This window comes from Aulostomus chinensis, chromosome 15 (assembly GCF_037954235.1).
Source record: "Aulostomus chinensis isolate RoL2024-O1b breed Wild chromosome 15, RoL_Achi_v1.0, whole genome shotgun sequence".
NCBI classification, from domain to species: Eukaryota; Metazoa; Chordata; class Actinopteri; order Syngnathiformes; family Aulostomidae; genus Aulostomus; species Aulostomus chinensis.
Window position 1 is genome coordinate 4497189 of NC_141334.1, and position 19328 is coordinate 4516516.

The 19328-nt window shown below is 43.4% G+C and overlaps 3 protein-coding genes across 9 annotated transcripts in view; 1 reads left to right on the plus strand and 2 right to left on the minus strand.

Annotated features, from left to right (window-relative positions):
• klf8 (Kruppel like factor 8) overlaps window positions 1–5449 on the minus strand; it is a 78106-nt gene extending 72657 nt beyond the window's left edge. The window contains exons 1-2 of one of the 3 annotated variants that reach the window (XM_086179398.1): window positions 5362–5449; window positions 3852–3963 (exon numbers count right to left, since the gene is read on the minus strand). In XM_086179398.1, coding sequence (XP_086035524.1) covers window positions 3852–3878 — 27 coding nt within the window. In that variant the 5' untranslated portion in view covers window positions 3879–3963; window positions 5362–5449. Of the gene's footprint in view, window positions 1–3851; window positions 4210–5361 lie in introns of those variants that run through there. The other 2 variants (XM_086179400.1, XM_086179399.1) reach the window with 2 other exon arrangements.
• rbm41 (RNA binding motif protein 41) lies at window positions 4999–13258 on the plus strand. The gene is made up of 7 exons (XM_086179397.1): window positions 4999–5035; window positions 6178–6294; window positions 7746–7947; window positions 8402–8600; window positions 9760–10265; window positions 11121–11268; window positions 11448–13258. Exons 1-7 carry the CDS (start codon window positions 5028–5030, stop codon window positions 11606–11608), a joined length of 1341 nt encoding a protein of 446 aa, XP_086035523.1. The 5' UTR covers window positions 4999–5027; the 3' UTR covers window positions 11609–13258.
• cldn2 (claudin 2) lies at window positions 13031–18872 on the minus strand. Of its 5 annotated transcripts, XR_015109288.1 has the most exons (5): window positions 18660–18872; window positions 17484–17566; window positions 17070–17139; window positions 14924–15824; window positions 13031–14743 (listed from the first exon to the last, which is right to left on the minus strand). XR_015109288.1 is itself a non-coding variant. In XM_086179401.1 (4 exons), the coding sequence occupies exons 2-4, from the start codon at window positions 17556–17558 to the stop codon at window positions 14974–14976; spliced, it is 996 nt and encodes a 331-aa protein (XP_086035527.1). In that variant the 5' UTR covers window positions 17559–17566; window positions 18660–18872; the 3' UTR covers window positions 13031–14973. The 5 variants fall into 5 exon arrangements, 4 of the variants coding, with proteins under 4 accessions (XP_086035527.1, XP_086035529.1, XP_086035530.1 ...); XM_086179401.1 differs by having other exon boundaries at window positions 13031–15824; XM_086179403.1 differs by having other exon boundaries at window positions 13031–15824; window positions 17050–17566.
• Window positions 18873–19328: the final 456 nt, after the last annotated feature.

A 19328-nucleotide genomic window follows, 5' to 3' on the forward strand; every position in this document is an offset into this window, starting at 1 on the left:
GTCTCTGTGGGCTTCAGCTCCCTGATAGATATGCTCAAGAATGACCTAAAGTTATTCATACAAAATTTGTACTAAAGTTTAAGAATGTAGAACAAGCGTTCACCTCACCTCTAAAAGTAATGATTAGCCACAGGATTTACTCTTTATAATTGCCGGCTGATAACCGTTGTGATGCCAACTTTTAAAGATTCAGTGTTGAAAGTCATAAAAGATGATAAAAAAATTGAGCAGCGCCAGCTTAAGCGCAACGCGAGCTGTAAATTCCTCCAGATGTATTCTGCAACAGTGCTTGTGTATTATCACAAATCCTGCAACGATGTTCCTGTTTTTTTTTCCCCTAATGCATGAACTGATAAATGTACTAGAGGAGTTATGGCAACATCTCACTTGGTTTATTGCAGGCTGAGAGCTATTTACTGTGGTTACTACTGTTAAAGCGGCAGGGTTATGCGGTGTCTTCTTCAGTCACAAGGCTACAGACAGATCTATGGGTTTTCCACTTTTAGTTAAAAGCCCCTTATTGAGCAAAACAGTCACATGTCTGCCCTGAAGCCCACAGTAAGGTCATTCTGATTGTAAACATGTCATGGATTAGGTTGAAATCACCTAACACACGGCCTTTAATGCACACTCAAAGTTATGCACTAGACACTGCCAGCAGGCTGCTGTTCTGTCTACATCCAGTCTTCAAATCAAAAGCAACACTTTTGTCCAAATATATTTGTCACGTTCTTTTGGGGGGAAAAAATGATGTCATTTGGCAATGACAAGAAGTGTATTTATTCTGTACCAGGGCAACTTGAAAGCTGTATGTCATCCCCGAGAATGTTGCTGTAACAGGCATTATTGAGATAAACTGGCCACATATTGAGAGTCTACTTTCTCACCTGAAAAATTACGAGACAAGCAGTCTGCGATGCATTGTGGGGCAGCTGAGTATGTCCTGACAGACTTCAGCTCCCATCTGGGGACTTCTTGCAAATAAATCACATACCATCCTACATACTCCATTTTATTTTATTTTTAGTTCCACCACTGACAATGCCCTTGCAAAACTAACACCACAGGGAAGCCAGATTCTATTCATCTTTTATTTTATTTTCTTTAATTATTCACTAAGAGAACCGTACAGCCATGATTTATTCCACAAACCAAATTTTCATCAAAACCTGCCATTTTCAGTGTCAAGGTTGCGATTAGCTAGCCGGCTCCGAGTTTCACTTTGCAAAGGGAATTTTAAATGCAGCAGCACAACAAAAAGCAGAGGAGGTAGAGAATGCTGGCTTAAATTATCACCCAGTGGCAAGCCTCTATCCTCTACTTTCCGAGACTAACATTAATATAAAGAATAATTTGACAGGCAGCTCTGAACCAGCTATACTCCAGCTGATACAGCTAACCTGCTAGCTGCGCTAAATCCACCTTGGCAGTGGAGAAGAGAGTTTCAGCGTGAAACTGCTTCGACGTTGTCTCATCCATCAGAAAAGGAGGTTTTAGAGCCTATCAGTTCCTTTTGTTGATGCTGCGGTTGTTTTTCCGACAGTTGCACATTGCAAAACAGTGAATTCAAACTCCTGCATCTATGCTGCTGGGAACTTAAAAGTCGTCTCCATTCATGCTTGCGAAATGTAGACTTGAACATTGCAGCTCTGCCTCCGAGAAGCGTTCATTTAATATTAACAACACTTCCATAGAGCTGCGTTTGGTCCCCTGTTAACTTAACAATGATAGCAATTATTTCTATTTCCCAGCAAGCTGACGGTCACACTTATACACCCAGACAGTCAACATCACACCCGACAGGAATACAACCATCGTTCTAAATGATGCACAACTGACGGGAAATTAAGTGTGAAATACATTACTGTTGTGCAGGGGTTCTGGCTGGTGTATCCATCGATAGAATATTTATTTATTTATTAGCGTGACAAATTGTGTTTTTGTCAGAATGAGTCAAATTTCCCAACTTTCCCAGCTGAAGGCGCACTGCTTTGCTCATGCCCTTATTATCTGCACCGCATTATTGAAAACCAGGCCAACACATATTGACTGGAGGTCGGCTTGGGGGGGTCAAGCAATTAATCACACACACACTGACAAGTGAATAAAGACATAAAGGCTAATCACACACACTTGAGAGTTTGTGCAGCAACACTCAAATATAACTGTGCAGCTATTAATAAAACCTGGGAAGCAATCCAATATTCAAAGTAAATGAAATTTGGTGTATTCACACAGCAAAGCAGCGGGACAGAAGTGGCACCATCGGCTTTCACTCCATGTGCAGCGGCTGGTTAGATAAAATGTCTTGAAACGTCCCCAGTAAACCTTCTGATGCCACGTTCACGCAGACGGCAAACTACAGTTTTACGATGAAGGCCCCTCTTTAAGCTGACTCACACACTTTGTTGACAAAGACGGGAGGCATGAGCACACCGTAAAATGGTTCTCATAAAATGGTTCTCAAACCTCCTCATATTCTGGTCTCTCAAGTTTACAATTGGAAGCTGTGGAGACCCGTAGTGTGTGATCATGTGATCATCAGAGTTGGTTTATCTGCCTTTGAGCAAGATCACATAAAAACTTGTGAACGGATTTTGACTTACGTTTGACAGGAGTATAGAACACAAGTTGAAGGATGATTAGTTATAATTAGGAAATGATTCAGAAACAGAGGTTTGCGTGACATCATTCAGAAACACGATGGATAACTGATGGCAAACTTTGAAATTCCGGAGAAGTAAACTGTCTCACAGGAATTTAAACCACTCTGTTGTGTTTCAAACATTTCAATGTGATATTAAATTTCCAAGATCAATATCATCTCGTGGTTACCTGAGGAAACCTGATTCCACAAATGAATTCACCCGCTGGATGCTTTTATTCTGAATACCCGCTTAAATACTGGCAGCAGGTCAACAATGTACTTCAAGTCCTTGCTAATGTCATTTTTTTTGTCAGTTGAATGAAGTCTCAGTCTTTTGTTGTTGTTGTTGTTGTTTTACAGTTCAGTTTGGCACCCCTAGTGTCGTCATAGCAACAGAACTACAGTAAAAACATAACTTTTCTGAACAACTGAGGAGACAAATTTCATGCTACACATTTCTAAATAGCGTTTGAGTTTAACTGCTGTTCAACAGGGACACCACTCGCTAGCTTGTTTGGTTTGTTGCACAAAAGGTGCATCAGGAAAAGTTTTGATTGCAGCTGGATGTAAGGGGCATACTGCCACCTACAGCTGTGGAGGTGGAAATGCTTTGGTGAATAAACTGATTCTTTCTTGTTCTTGTAAGCAGGGACAAGGGCATTAGATCAAATCAATGGCCTAACAGAACTACAACTACAGCTCCACAGCAACTGCGCACTCTAACTGTAGAACCAGAAGGACTGGACTCATCTGGAGGCGGTGCACCACCTGTCTGCTAACCAGGACTGTTGGACACCCCCCCCCCCCAAAAAAAAATAAAATTATATATATATAATATAGGGGTGCTGCTGGCCCTTTAAGAGCTAAGATGGAGTCCTACAAGCTGCAGTTTCTGCCTTCCGTTTCCTTCCTGCCCCTCAGAGATCACCGAGCATTTAAAATTGAGCCTGAACTAACCTGGCTCAGAGAGCGAGAGGGAGAGGAGACAGAGGGGCTGGCGGTGGAAGCGTGGAAATGACATGTCTGGTGTTCTTGCAGAACTCTTGCACTAATTGCAAAATAAACTGCCTGTCTGCAAGGATACACTTGCAATTACAGCCACTGACATCATATTTGGCACATGTTGAGCTGACAATGTCAACAGGCAGATTCATCCGCACAGGTAGATCTTTATTCTTCACACAAGCCAATAATGTGCACTTACTTTCTTGTTACGGGTCTCCGTGTGCATCTCGGTTGCCGGAGCGGTGCAGCGGCGGAGGGGTGGAGCAGTACAGCAGGAGGGGGGTCGGTCGGGGCTTTGGGTGTAGCTCTATCTGAATACGGGAGAAAGGAGGGTTCGGGGGGGCTAGTTTCCACCTTTACAATAAATGTTGGGGATATAGGAACACGATCCCTGCCTCTTCTCGTATTTCTTGTCAATTCATATCCGCAGCGTCGAAGGCTCCCTTTGCTCCCCCCAAAAAACAGCCAGTGTCTCTGTGTCTCTCCCTCTCTCTGGCGGCGTGTTGTTGCCGTGTATTCAAGGGCTGGGCTCTCTCTCTCTGCCTTTTCCTCCTCCGCCTCTCCCTGCTTGTGACCCCACCCTGCGTCCCCACCCCTCATCTCTCTGTCAGTCAGTAGCTGCGCAGCCCTGCAGAGGAGCCGAGTAGAGCGGAGCTTAGCCGAGCCGCCGGCCACCCGACACCGGCTGCGGGCAGGCAGGCAAGCTGGAGGAGAGGATGCAGCTGAACAGCGCTTGAATGCATGGGAAATTTGAGTTGCATGCACCACCTTTACTCTCCGTGCATCCCTGTAACCCCATACCTAATGCCATGCTGCAGCAGCAGGCTCTTATTGCTTAGAGATGGTGGAGAGAAGCACCCATGTCACCTTACTGACGTCATCCAGCAGGCTAATTGAGGACACTTCAGCTGGGTGGGGAGGGTGCAGGGAGTATATTCAGTGAGGCTTTGCAGCATTAGGCTTGATAAATATGACACAGATTTATAGATGGAGGGAAGGAGGCCAACTCTGATGAAAGATATGAGGATATTGCCACACCTTTTCAAATCAGACAGGGTGTGCCAGTCTGTTTTCGTGTTTAGGCCATTTCACAACATGAATTGTAAATGTTATGACAGACACAATACAGCGGTAAGGAATCTGTTTTCCACAAAGGCTTTTCCCCCTTAAAATTGTATAAGTTCTATAATATCTCAAAGGTACAGGCCTTTCTTTTTCATCCTGCAGCCCAGTGTTAAGCTGGAGTATTGCTTCTCTCTAGCATAACCAGTGAAACCGTGGTTTAACCATGAAACCGCTCATTAGGGTTCATTCTGGGGTTTAACTACATTTCCCATGCACCTTCGCGCCGGAACTTGGAGCAGAGCCCGGAAGCATGCGGAGGTAAACACTGTCACGACAGATATGCGAGGGGAATTGGAGCATTTTTTTTGGATCAAGCGACTTCGTTGTAAGGGCTGATTTGGCTCGTCATAGCTGCAAAATGCGACTTTAAATCGGCCGTACGTAATTTACGCTGACAACGCAGTCATTTTTCTCATCTCCCCGCCGTTGTCATGGCGATACGACAGGCAAAGCTAGCGTTAGCCTCTCTCCGTCGGAGTGAAATGTTTCGTTATAAAGGCCTAATTCTGATACTATATTATCCTAGACATTAAAAGGTCACTATACTACATACTCAGCTAAACATAGACGGTCATATGGCTCACCTCCGGCTCGCAGCTGACCCGCCAGACGCCTTGACGTCTTTCATTTTAGTATTCTAGCTAAAGCTGCCGTGTCGTTAGCGGTACGAGGGAACGCGGAAAGTTCCAACGCGGTGTCAGAAAGCAATTTAACTGTGCCAAACGTTGACTTAATAGCATCTAACGCTCTGATCGATGTGAGTAAAACTCACAGGAAATAATACTGTTATTTTATTGGTCTCGAGTGATTTTTGGATTCTCATTTCCCTGCTAACCTTGGAGACTCCAACTATTTTGGCGTCTGTCACAGAAACCTGTGAAAACAATGAAATTTGTAAAATTTGCTTTGTCTTTTGCACCAAAACCACAGCGATAAACCCAGAAATCTTTAGACATCTTTACAATTTTTAGGGGAAAAGTTTTTTTTAAAAGGCTTCAAAATAGATATTTGGGGGGGATTTTTTTGTGTGTGGTCAAAACAGCAAATTCCACTGAGAAAATACCAATAATATATTAAAAAAAAGGAAGTTCTCACCTAACATGGACTACATAACAAGTGGTAGCATTTAATTATAAGTTTTATGCTATTTTCATGCGTGTAATGGATTAAAACTGGTGAAATGGGATAATAAATGGGAGATAGTAATGGAAAAACATTAAATGTAACCATTAATATGTTGTAATCTATAACTGCAATATGCCTCTGATAAAAAAGATAAGATGATCGGTTGCCCCACAAGAGGGAAGTTTGCATCGCCATGGAGATCACTTGACCGTGAGAGGGATCAAATTGAAAAATTCTTACAGAAAAGTGAATGTCTGACTTGATTTTTGTCTCAGAGTGAGCCGGCGACCCTGTGAAGATGGTCCACTGCTGGAGGAGCAGGAGACGGAGGGACAGCGGCAGCTGCACAGCCTCCTGCTGCAACAGCTCCACACTGACGTCGACATTGACCGGTGAGAAATTGTCTGTCTTTATTCCCAGGAAACGGGGCTAACATTAAATCCTTTCGTGCTGCACAGTTCACACACGCTGTGCTGCCAGCTGGAAGCACTGCTCGCATACTCAGTGCAGTTGGGACTAAAGGACCACCACACAACCATATGACTTTACAGATTATATGGTCAATACAGTTGCTCGGACATCAGAGATTTCAGGGCTGTCTTAACAGCTGAGTCCTATTCCTGTAGCTGTACTAACACAAGTCATCGCAACAATGAAAATTCCTACTTGGATAGCTTATTTTCTTGTGACCTTTCACCTAATAAACACATTCTCTCAGAGTCACTTACTCTGTCCTTACATTTGCTTCTGAATAGGCTGAAGTGTCACAATGTGCCTCTTTCTTTCTACCATTGCCAGCATGAGTTAGTTGTCACTCATCCCATTTCATGTGATCTGTTTGGAGTCTAATTGTACCTGTTCATCTTGCTATATTTGCTTTAAGTGGGCAAGATTCTTAACTATTCTTTTTCCTCCCATGTAAATCCCAAGTGTTTCTGCAACATGAGTTTCTCATTATTACATCTGCGACTGAGTGCAATATTAATTAGTCTGAAACACGAAGGCCATCTACCGACAGTTTGAATAATCTGTCTTTTAATTCAGCTCAGTTTTAGCACAATTGGTCAACCTTTTCTGTTCCAAAGCCAATACTTGTAACAGCTCACGGCCCATTATATAAAAAGCCCCCTGTTAGTTTTGACTGATGTATTCTATTCAAATCTAATAATCCATTTGAAGTGTATTAATGAAATCCAACAACACCTCTCGATAACACAATGAAGCCAACGCAATCAGGCAAAACCAAGAAGTGTACTTGAAACGCATGTTTATACTTATTTAAATTAGATATTTTATAAACATAGAATTTCCAATCGTACATTTGCATACTTTATTGCAAAAAAGAAACCCTCACAGTAATGTAGGTTCAACTTGAAAGTGTTTCAGTGGCCTGTAGAGGGCGCTCATGGCCCAGTGGTTGAGAAACACCAGCTTTTGACCTAATTTCTAAAAAGTGTACCGATATATGTAAATTTTTGACAGGGAGTTATGTTTTTTTTCCAGACATGAAAAGAACCTGTAACTGTTCTGTTGCTGTGTGTCGTTGATAAGAACAGATCAACACAAACTGAGTGAATCAATGCAACCATTCTCTTTCCTGTCAGAGCACACATGATCAATTAGGCTTATAAACAAAAGCATGAGGAGGTGATTGGCCCTGTTACCAGCTGGTTGTCAAAGCTGTGAATATTCTTGCAGAAAGAGACTGAAGTGTCTGCAGCTGGAGTCCTACCTGAGCTTTTTGTGTTGAGTAAAAGAAGCCATTGTTTTATCCGTGTCACTCACAGTGTGTACTCATGAAGTCTCCGTTTTTATCTCATTTTGGAGAAATTCTGTCTTTCAGATGTGTAGCCAAGAGGCAATGCTTCGCCCCAGCGGCACTTTATCGGCCATTTGGGGAGCAAGCAGCCGGAGTGAGGAGTCTGTCCCAGTTCCAGGCCCTGCAGGATGGGGAACAGGAGCTTGCCACCCTGAGGGAGCTGGGTCTCACGGACATTGAGATCCAGCTGTGGCAGAGCAGAGATGCACCAGAGACTGCAGAGCAGGTAGGATCAGCTGGAAAGCAGGAGAACCGAGGTTTCCTGTCCCTGCGTATGTATAGATGAAATATTCAAGGCAGCTTTCTTTATTCTCTCACATTCGGGTCACAGAGATTTTGATATAAATTTGCTTGTTATGAAAAAAGCAATGTATCTATTATAATGCTTTCATAAAAGATTAATTCATGTCCATTTTTAAGAGATTATAGTCTAGGACTTCCTCCCACTTCTTGTAAAAACGTTCATTTTGTATAGGAAGTAATTCAAGTTTTGAGCATTCAAACAATTTAACGTTTAAATTCTTTTGTCTAAATTACCTTCCTTTTAGCACAAGTATAATTTGATTTTAGCAGAGGTCAGTTCTTCGTAAATACAAGTTAGTCAAGTCCACCTCATTGATTTGCTCACTATACATGAACCTTGTTCAGCGAACTAATTAAGACCCCTTGCTTTGTGTCAGGGAGTGTGTGCAGCCCCCGGGGTGAAGCAGCAGCGCCTGCAGGTGATCAGGGAAAAGATTGAAGCCCGGGCAGAGATTCTGGCCCGCCCACAGCGCTTTGCCACCAGCCAGCCACTGACACGGCGGGAGATGGAGATAGAACGAGCTCTGTTCCAGGGGAATGATCGCCTTGGCTTCCTCACAGCACTTTACCATCGAGGTACGGGTCGTTTATACCTCATCAACTGTTTAACTGGCCTGTGGTGTACCCCAGGGTTCGGTCCTGGGCCCGAAGTAGTTTGGCTTGTGTTCTCAGCACAATAATAAGTCATATCTTCATTATTCTGCTGAACTGCTTAAATTGTATAAAAGCCTGAATGGTTGATAATTGTCTGTCGCTAAATACAGAAAAAAAAAAAAATCTTATTTCTGTTCTGAAGGCGATGGAAAACTTTTGCTCTCATCCTCTCCTGTGAAATCTTGACTCTGTAACTAAGTCGTATCACTGCACCAGGATTTGACCCCGGTCCAGCATGTCAGTGTTTTTGCCTCACTCCTGTTTTTAACAGTTATGAAACACTGCTAAACTTAGTCAGACCTATTGTGTCTAAAGTTGGGAAAGATGGTTTAATGTCCTTGATTACTGCCATTCCCCTCATGATTCGTCTGCTACTTTTAAAAAAGTGGTCCAAACACATTTGTTCGGGCTTGCTTTTAGCAACTTGTTTTTCTGTCTGCCTGCTGTGGCATTTGTTGTGCGCTCTATCTGATCTGTTTGTGTTCTTTCTTTTTTAAAGCACTTAGTGACGTCTGATCTTGAACAGTGCCATATAAATAAATATATAAATAAATAGGTGAAAAGACACACCTGAAAGAAAATTCTGCTGGTGATGCTGGCTTGATAAAACCAGAAAACCTTACAAAAACATCCCACATCCAAACATGGAATGTTGACCTTGACAGACTCCACACAGAAAGACCCCGTGCTCCAGCCGGGGCTCAAACCTGGAACTTGCTTGCTGTGAGGCGACAGAGCTGACCACTGCACCACTGTGCCACCCGCCCTTGGATTATTTCTGTCATTTCTCTTTTGTTTCATCTTTTCTTCTCAGTCCAAAACTCTCATCCAAACGGTCCAAATCCAAACAAGTGGTGAGATTTTCCGAAATGTCTCTCATCTTAAATGCAAGAACAAACGAAGTCCTGTTATGTTGGAAAGAAAACTGAAAACTGAGTCAAGGGCACGATCAGCTCGTACTTGGTTGAGAGTACAATAATGAAATGGGTAACAGGAGGAGGAATCTGTTGAAAACAGGAAAGAGAAGTGCGTTAGTCAGTCCTTGTCCCTGTCTCAGGATCTGCTTTGTTTCCCGTTACAGATGAGGATAGGCAGGACTGCCAGCAGGGGGCCTCATCCTCTGATCCCATGGACTCGCTCTACAGAGATCTTCTCAGTGAGGGGAGACAGCAGGCTTCTCCTCAGGACTCTCGGGTAGAGACTGCCGGAGCATCCCACCTTTGTACACGTGAAACTGCATTTGTAAAAGCACAAAACTCACAGGGAGACAAATCAAAGGACGCTCATCAGTCAGAACTGCAGGATGAAAACTGGAACTCCTCAGGGCAGCCGGGGTCAAGTTCAAGGAACTCAGAACATCAGGACGGATCCCAGCAACCACAGTCAACTGCTCCAGTAAGAATAGATATTAGCCAGCCAATCGGCAGTCTGTGTGGAGCAGCGACGAGGGGATCAGGGGGACCGTTGACTGTCAGAGGGGAGATTGAGACCGTGTCAGATGAGGAAATCCTGAACAATCGTGAAGCTGAGGACGGGATCCGCAGCATCCCAAGGTTCAGGAACTACCAGCCTGGGAAACCCTCCAAGGTATCTACAGCCCAGCTCTGCTACACATGGAACCATGTTTTTAGTGAGCTTACTTGCTTGTCAGAAAAGTTTCTGTTCAAAATGAGGCCAGTTTAGATTCACTTGTTTAAATGTTGCTGCAGATGCTCTCAGGGGTTACATGCAGGGTTAATCCAGTCATTAAAAATCTGGAAAAGTCTTTGAAGTACTAGTCGTATGTGTTGTATTGAACCAAGTTTCTTGTTATTCATTTTGGTTAAATATACACTCGTCAAAGCTTTTTCTGACGTTTCAAAAAAATGTGAGGGCATGAGAGGTTTTCTCAAAGGTGCGAAAAAGTCATGGAAATGTTTTGGTAAAAATTTTATGAAGAACCCCGTCAAGATGCTATTAATGACATTTTAACCAAAAAGTCACATTTAAAAAAAACACATTATTTATTGAATATACTGTATATTCAGTAACAATGAGATTTTCAGTTTGAGAACCACTGACTTGTGAATTCGAGGTGTTTTATTATGATGATGATCAGGATGAGGATTTATGTTCATTGTCCCGATGGTTCATGATGATAAGTTCCTTGGAAAGGTTCTTCAACCTGCCGCCCTCTAATGTTGGATGAACATTCAAATATGATGGATGTACTGTCCTCTACTGGTGAAGCTGCAGATTGCACCCAGCTGAATACCCCTCCCTCACCGCTCCCTTGCAGAAAGTGTAGAACAAGGGCTGGGTGATGCTGAAAATATATCAAGATATTCAGAATCCCTTTTTTAATATTTATAACTTATTTTGAAAGTCTAATAATCCAGTCAAAATCAAATTAAAAACGTAGTGTGAGAAAGACTTATTTAGGATTGTTGTGTGTTGCTGCAGGTTTTGTGTGTAAAGAACTTGAGTGCACAGGCATCCGTGGCCCAGCTGGTGGGGCTGTTCTCCAGGTTTGAGGAGGATAAAGGCCCCCCGGTCCTCTACCGCCTCCTGACTGGACGGATGAGAGGTCAGGCCTTCATCACTCTACCAGGTGAGAGGTGACAGCGCTGCTGCTCTCATGTCTGTCTGGCTAGATTCTACATATGTTACATTTTCTCTGTAAACATTCCCCTCCACTGTTCGCCAGAGCAGCACCGCTAAAAATAAATGTGTGTACTTTTGCATGATATGCAAGATGTCTTACTGTGTGTATTTGTTCTCCTTTGGCAGATGCTGAAACAGCCCAGAAAGCTTTGCAGTTGGTCCATGGATACCGGTTGCTAGGGAAACCTTTGGTGATTGAATTTGGCCGTGAGCGAAAGGAAGAGGAGAAAGAGAGGGAGGATGTGAAGGAGGAGGAGCGATCAAAAACAGTGAATGTTTATTCTTGACAATGACACTCGTGCTGCAGGAGCTACTTATTGTTTAATTTTAATAATCACCTATTTTGTACAAAATTGTTTTTTTTGTCATGAGTTGCCGTAACCTATTATCATTATTATTATCATCATCTTTACTATTGCCTTTTTTTAGCGTGACATTGTAATACTTTTTGAAGTACATTAATGACGGCAGAGCTAAAAACGAGGGAGAACAAATGCACTCGTGAGATCGTTCATGTTATTGCTACGCTATTGAACTCACCGGCGCTATGACATCACTGCCTATTGTGTCTGTTATAATCCCACCAGCTGCTCTCAATATGATCGGTTGTCTCAGAGAAAGTAAATAACAGTTTTATTTCGAAATACAACCAGATTTATGTCTTTGTGTTCTGTTCTAACTTCATTTGTAGCAATTGTTTTGGGGTATGACAAGGTCTCCAGACAGCAGATAATATTACTGGACTGATCATATAAGGCACGCATCTTTGTATTTTTAATTTTATTGCCTCCTTTATATGTTTTTTAATGAATACCTTATGTGACCTATAGGACTCCAGTCAGTACCACATTTTGGTTCTAGACCAGAAATGTAGGACACACCTCTCTGTTTATTGAATTCCGTGTGCTCCTATATTTTGTATGAATATTTTTTTGTTCTCTCAAACTTGCTGGCACATGAGGGACAGGGACATTTTCACATATCCAGCTGGTTGTAGGTTGTTAGTCTTTCCCATCCCAGTGTGTGTACGCGCGCGTGTGTGTGTGTGCGCGTGCGTGCACGTGCCCCAGTTTTCTCCGGCGTTCTCCCGGTCAGATGCATGTTGATTGAACCAGTTCACTCTCTAAACCTGAAATAGAAACATTCTGTTTGGACTTTGGACACTTAGACATTGAGGAAAACTAAGCATTTAAAATGAGGTCACACACACAAACGCTTCCCTCCGCGAGCCCTCAGCTCACTTCTGTATTTGCTGATGTCTCTGCCAGCAAAGTGCAGATACAGTGACAGAGCTCTTGCCTCATATGGAAAGTGGATGCATCCTGTATTGAATCATATTTGTGTTGTAAGGTAACAATAATTTGATTTCTATCCACAGTTTGGAATTTACGACCCAACAGTCACCTGTTGTGTCTCTCAGCTGATGGTGGGAGTTCAGCACTATTCAGTCAAACCGTTTCTAAACGATTTCCAAACCGTGTGAGAGTCGGTCCCACGGTCCAGCCTCTGAGCTGAAACTGTATATTGAGCGAGGGAGGAGAGAGAAAGAAAAAAAAACCTGGATCTTTGTTGGTTTAGGTTTATTTGTCTCAGCTTCTGTTTGCCTTCAGTTCAGGGTTGTGATCCTTTTTTTTTTTTTTTTTTTATACTTAACTTCCCTTGGCGGTCGACCGTCCGCGTCACATTCTGACATCTCCTAATCATCCAAGCATTTCTGGATGTGATGACACACCCAGTTCATCTCATACAACAGCACTTTTATTCATAACCTCAAGTTTCTCTGTAAAGCCTCCACAAACTTTTCCCAATTTTCACATTCCCTGGCGTCAAATACATCAAGTTTGTTTGCTTGGTTTTTTTTTTTACACTAAAATTAAATCAAGAGCCCAATGAAACAACCGGTGCTCCAGTGAGGTGGTGAACATCTTGTGCTCTATTTATTTATAACAAAATGTAACATGTTCTGTTGTTTACATACATAAACCCCTTTACAGCACCAGACATCCTTTATGAAATGATGAAACGATATGGTTGGAGCAGGGGTTTTTTTAGGAAGTAGCGCTCCACTCCGGCAACAGATGTTCTCTGATGACCGCAGTGTTTATGACCTGAGAAAATGAGTAAAATTAGCAAACAGTCATAGATGTTATAAGATGAGTAAACTTTGCCACCGTGATTTGACGGCGATGACCATATTTGGGAGGGTGGCGCATCGCTCTCCTGATTCAGAACTTAAGTTGTCAGTCCCGAGGAAGCCACGACCCCGTATGTACCCTCCCTGAGTGTTTTACTCCAAGTGAGACCAAAATTTGCCACAAAAAAATAAAATAAAATCATGCTGCAGAAAAACAAGACCATAAGCCAGCATTTGAGACCATGAATTTATCAGGAAAATGTCACCTGAAGTTATGAAACAAGTGAGATTAGGATCATTTTCTCATGGCAATGCAGAATAACACCACCACCAAACCCTCCAACCATACAAGTTGCTTGTTACGGCCCTCTGATATGGCACTTTTTTTTTTATTTTGGCACGGTCTGTTTAAGTCTAGGGTTGTTTAGGCAAAGATACTGGTTTGGGTTCAGCTGTTTGAAAGTAAGATAGGAGGCCAACCCTCACCACTGGCCGTACAAAATCAACAGCCGGCTCCCACTGTCGCAGCCGTGCTGCATCCAAATATCCCATCAAAGCAGCTTCCTCCTCTCAGCAGCCTCCAACATGAGTCTCCTGCTCCACACTTGCATCCATCCGGCGCTCCCTCCATCAATGCACACAGATTTTTCTCTCATTTTCATTGATTTCATGTGATTTTTCAACATAACGGTGGTCCAAATTACTAGGATGACATCAGTTACAAGAATATAGGTAATTCTATCACCGGTAGGTACGTTTTTCCAACTACAGCCCTCTAGCTCTCAAAGTTTTATCTGAAGTCATTTCAGCACATCTGCTTGTATGTAGTTGCACATATATGCTGCTTTTTGTGCACGTGTGACAGTTTACAGTGTCTGGAAAGGAAGCTCAGCATGTTAAACATACATGTTGCAGTGTATCGATGTCATGAGAGTCACTGTTGTCTGTCACAGTCCTCTGAAATTCCACAATCGAACCTTTAGAACAACAGTAAAATCCTAAACTTCCAGAAAGGTAATAAAACCCACTGAGAGCCTTCCGCTGTTCTGAATATCTCCAGTCCCGTGACACTGTCGGCTCGTGTCACGTCAAGTCCTTGCTCCGTGCTGCTCCTTCAGGTTCATGTTTGAACTTCAAATGATGCATTGGAAGTTTTTTTGTGTTCCGCAGCCTTGAGTCGTGTCCACTTCCACAAGCGTGATACGAGACTAGAAACGCGTCGCCTACGGCAACCACACTTGAGAACAGTCACAGTCAAGTAGGAGACATCTTGTGTCCTGCAGTGGAACTTTTGAAATGAGATATGCATATTAATTGGTGATAATAATCATAAAAAAAACATGGTGGAGACAAATTAATATTCAAACTTTTAAAATATGTCCAGATATTAAAGGTTCCATCATGTGTTTGCCTGTTCTGTCATACATAAAACAGCTAAATAATAATAATAATAAAACAGTATAAATACATGTGAATGAGCAGAAGTTGTCAGGGAAGTGGCGGGACGATGGAGTGACCTCAGACATATCCTGTGATGTCATATCCTGCCGCAGTAGGTTTCTTGGCTCCCTGGAGTCCACGACCACTTGCCTGTGAGCTGCCACTGGTGCTGCGGACCAGCGTCTGCCCCCTGCTGGCCGTGTTGATGCCTCCCGCCTGCAGGGTGGGGTTGCGGTAGGTCTGGGAGGTTGTTTGTACCCCTGTACCCAACACGACACCTCCTACTGGATAGGGGTATCCGCCACCATGTCGTCGCCCACGACCACCGTCCTGCTTCTCGCAGCACGACACACACAGCACCCCCCCTCCCAGCATGGAGATGAGCGCGGAGGCCAGACCAACATACAGGCACTCGCCCAGCTCAAACTTCATGCTGGAAGGTATGTTGGGTCGATAAAAGGTCTGGACCACCTCATGTGTGGTCCATGACACAGGTATGAGCGATAGGAAGCCTGCAGCCAGAAACAGGCCTCCACCTGCACCTGCGACACGACTCTTTGTTGCGCCTGAGCCGTCCAGGCAGAGAGTGCACTGCATCCCCAGGACTGCAATGGCGATGGCAAGGACGGACAACACCAAGGAGATGACCATGAGGGCACGAGACGCCTGCAAATCGGCGGGCAGCGCCAGCATGGAGTTGTAAGTCTCACACTGGAAGGACCCCGTGCTCTGGTAGACGCACTCCATCCACAAGCCCCTCATGTTGACCACCGCCGTGACGATGTTGGAGCCAATGTGGGCAGAGATTTGCCAGTATGGAAGCACAGTGGTGACCACGGTACCCAGCATCCCCAGTAGGCCCAGGAAGAAGCCCATCAGCTCCAGAGCTGCTGATGCCATGGCAACAACTGACCTGGAGAGAGCAGCTCCTGGATGCCGCAAAGAATATTTGTGGGAGAACAGGTGGAGTCAAAGCTTTGCTGTTAATGGCGTCACACATCTGTTTAACATCTGGTCATCTGCTCTGTTCTCTCTCAGTCCAACTGGTCGAGGCAGATGGCCGCTCACCCTGAGTCTGCTGCTGGTTGTCCTCACCACTGTTGCTTACTCACAAGGAATTTGTTTTATAAAAAGAAAAGTGTGGTTTGCTCTTGCTCGATATAAAAAAAAAACCTCATAAAAAGCACCTTCAATTACTATGAAATTAAATTGAAATCAGGTCAAACTCAGATCTTTTCTGGAAGTAAATAAGTTCATCTTGTGTCAACCAAAACCTGTAAGCATGAGCTCAGCTGAAATTGAAGGGAAGTGGTCCAAATGAGAGTCAGCAAAGGTGTCCGTTTTTACTGTTACACACGAGATGCAGCTATTTTTATCCTCCTCATGTCCGCCTGCATGTCATTTGTGCATCAGATCCTAAATAAATAAATACGTTTGATAAAAAAACCACCACAATCAGTAGCACACTAAACATTGCATACTAATTTGCAGCGATTGTCATATTCCTTTATATATCAGATTGAATACACGCAGTAAATGTCAAATGTCGGTGGTTTAAGTATTCGTGTTTACGTCCGCGACTGCTTCTGTTTTTATGCTTGTGGATTCTTCAAAACAGTGAAATCGCTTGACTATAGAACTCAATGACTGTTTCAAATGCTGCTAAGTTACATTAGTGCCTGTCTAAATGCTACATTACTTCAAAGCAGGTGGCATATATTATTACCAGCGATAATTTGTTGTTGTTGTTGTTCTGAAAATGAATCCGTCTTTGTCATCCACAGCCCAGTCCCCAGTGTTCCTCCTGCCATCGGCTCCCTCCCTGCCCTCATGTTCTCCCACTTGATTCTTGTTGTGTCATCAGCAGATTTTGTATCTAAGATTTTGTAAGTTCAGTTTCACATTGTCAGATCCTGTATTTCGCCTCACCTGGGATTTCCTACCTGCTGGCTGCCTTTAACCCGATTTGTTTGAGTTTGGGTTGTTTTTTTTGTTTTGTTTTGTTGTTGTTTTTGTACAATAAATCCATTCCTGACTCCTGTTTCTGCCGGCTGCTGCTGTTTATCCCCACCACTTCATTCACTAAGTACTTTCTCCCCGTGTACATTTTCTCAGTAGTGATACAGTAGCATGCAGCCCACTCTCGTGTGTTACCTGAGACTGCAGCAGCTTACCGAGGGGTTCCTGCAGGAGCAGTAGCCGAGGATGAGGAGGTAGAGAATGAAGAAACAGCAGCGTTTGCAGCTTGTGCAGCCAGTGTTTAGGCAGCCACGAAAAAAAAAAAGAAAACGCTTTTAGAAGAAGTTCATCTGCTTATGTGAAAAAAAAGTCCTCCGAATTTACAGCCTCTTGCATGAGACAACTGTGTCCCCTTACGACTAAAATACTACCAGACAAGCGCTCCTGCTCATTGTCTCCTGCCTCTGTCTTAGTCAGATGCTCTGCTGTCACCTCCCGTCATGCACACACACACTGGCACACACGTTGACACTGACACCTCTGACAGTGACACACTCATTACACACAGTTTCATGCTTGTTACCAGTCAGGTTAATCATTAGCTCATCGGTCATTCCTCCAAAACAGACCTTTGGTACACCATTGGCAGCAGCTCGCTCCAAAAACAAAAAACAGGTTGCCTTGACAGAGGAGGGAGGTTTCATTCCAGCCACTGTAAGAGAGAGAATGTTTCATTTAGCTGCACAGTTGAGTCAAATCTTTCTTTCAGCAAACCAAGCGATGGTCATACATTACTTTTGTGAAAAGAGGAAGACTCAAACTAGTTGTTCTTTGATGTTCGAAGGAAATTGTCTCGATTCAGTCTGCAGTCAGAGAAATGCTTGCGAGCATTTTTATATTTTCATTAAAATCGGCGCTGAAACAAACTAACCTCAGGGAAGGAAAATGAGAATCCTTCCTTTTTAGTTTAATTTAAAGTTGTTTTTTTTTCTCCATTCTACATTTTGTAGTCGTAAGTTTCTCTCTCATTTCCCACTCTGAGACAAGAAAGTGTGAGGAAGGAGCCAGAGAACTAAACATAAACTTGATGAAGGTTTTACTTTGATTTTTGTCGTGTTGCTTCTTTCCTCTGTAACCTTAGTTCACTTTTTTTGCTTTGTCTTTTCCCAGCAAGTAGGAACCAGTTCTATTCAGGACTCTCGGAACCTTGGTGCCAGCCAGGCAACCACCCTGTTCCTCCTCATGTTTCCAGCATGAGCATTAACGAGGGCACGTAATCACTTTTGCTTTCGACTGGGAACCAAAGTTTCAAGTTGCAAACCAAGTTATTTTTGGTCAAAATTCTCTAAATTAGAAGTTAGAAATTCAGCATGCAAACCCCAACTGGACCAACTCCCCACCGGCGGAAAAAGGACAAACTCAGGTAGATCAATTATAATTAATTGAGGATTAATCATGTAACCTGTTTTTGGTCTGATAACATTTGGAAAGTCTGAAGGGTTGTAAAGTTATATTTAATCACATCAGTTAGCAGAGAGCTAATCTTCGGAGGCCAATGTGCTGCCGTGGGCGCCATGTAAATTTAGCTCTGCTGGCTGATGTGAACACCAATCAACATCTGTGACAACATCTGTGACATGTCCCTCCCTCGCTTTGTGTTTCCAGTGAAAACACAGTTTCTCCAGGTCCTTCCAAAAAAAAAAAAAAAAAAAAGGAAATCTCCTATGACATCACCTACCAGATTCACTGGGTAATCAACTTGAAGACTGCAGATGCATCACATCATAAAACCAAATCCTACGTACCATAGAAGTGTTTCTCCAGAGAGGACACGCCTTCCCCTGTCAATCACACGCCATCAGAGTGCGTCTCAGTTTCACTGTTGATCAGGTCCTCAAGACTTTGGTCGCTATTCCCTCCAATCGGACCTCGCATGGCAGCAGCGTCATAATGGGATTAGCGTGTAATCCGGCCACTTCCCCTCAGAAGCAGTCGGAGAGGGCAACGTCCACACATTCAGGAACACTGGGCCATTATTGTAAACCTCAGAGGGACGTTATCTGGTCACACTGCATATTAATGAGGCAGCTCAGCCCGTGACCCTTTGTCATAGTGTTGTGAATGAGCTGAAGAGCCGTAACAGTTGAGTAAAACATCAGAAAGAGAGGGTGTCATGTTGTCATGCATGCAGGATGGAAAACACGCATTTAAAAAAACTGTTACAGAGGGCACCTGTGTAAGCTAATCTCCTTTACAGCCTGTTTTGAAGGATTTCCACGAGATTTTGGAACCTGGCTGCAGGAATTTGCTTCCATTCATCCATTAAGAGTTTCAGTGAGGTCAGCAGCGGCGAAGGAAGTATTCACACGCTTTAGTTACCACACTGTAAAAACACTCTGCTGTGAGTAAAAGTCCTGCACTGAAGCGATTATGTAAAATGATATGACTGCAAAAAAACAAGTCTTAGGTGATCA

What these genes read in the sequence shown, in the direction of transcription:
- rbm41 (XM_086179397.1), top strand. An exon ending in AGCCTGGGAAACCCTCCAAG is followed by an intron (nt 10,266 to 11,120) that starts GTATCTACAGCC and finishes GTGTTGCTGCAG; the next exon opens with GTTTTGTGTGTAAAGAACTT. An exon ending in GGCCTTCATCACTCTACCAG is followed by an intron (nt 11,269 to 11,447) that starts GTGAGAGGTGAC and finishes CTCCTTTGGCAG; the next exon opens with ATGCTGAAACAGCCCAGAAA.
- cldn2 (XM_086179401.1), bottom strand. Translation starts at nt 17,558, where the DNA reads ATGAAACCTCCCTCCTCTGTCAAGGCAACCTGTTTTTTGTTTTTGGAG. An exon ending in CTGCCAATGGTGTACCAAAG is followed by an intron (nt 17,140 to 17,483) that starts GTCTGTTTTGGA and finishes TGGCTGCACAAG; the next exon opens with CTGCAAACGCTGCTGTTTCT. An exon ending in GCTCCTGCAGGAACCCCTCG is followed by an intron (nt 15,825 to 17,069) that starts GTAAGCTGCTGC and finishes TGCGGCATCCAG; the next exon opens with GAGCTGCTCTCTCCAGGTCA.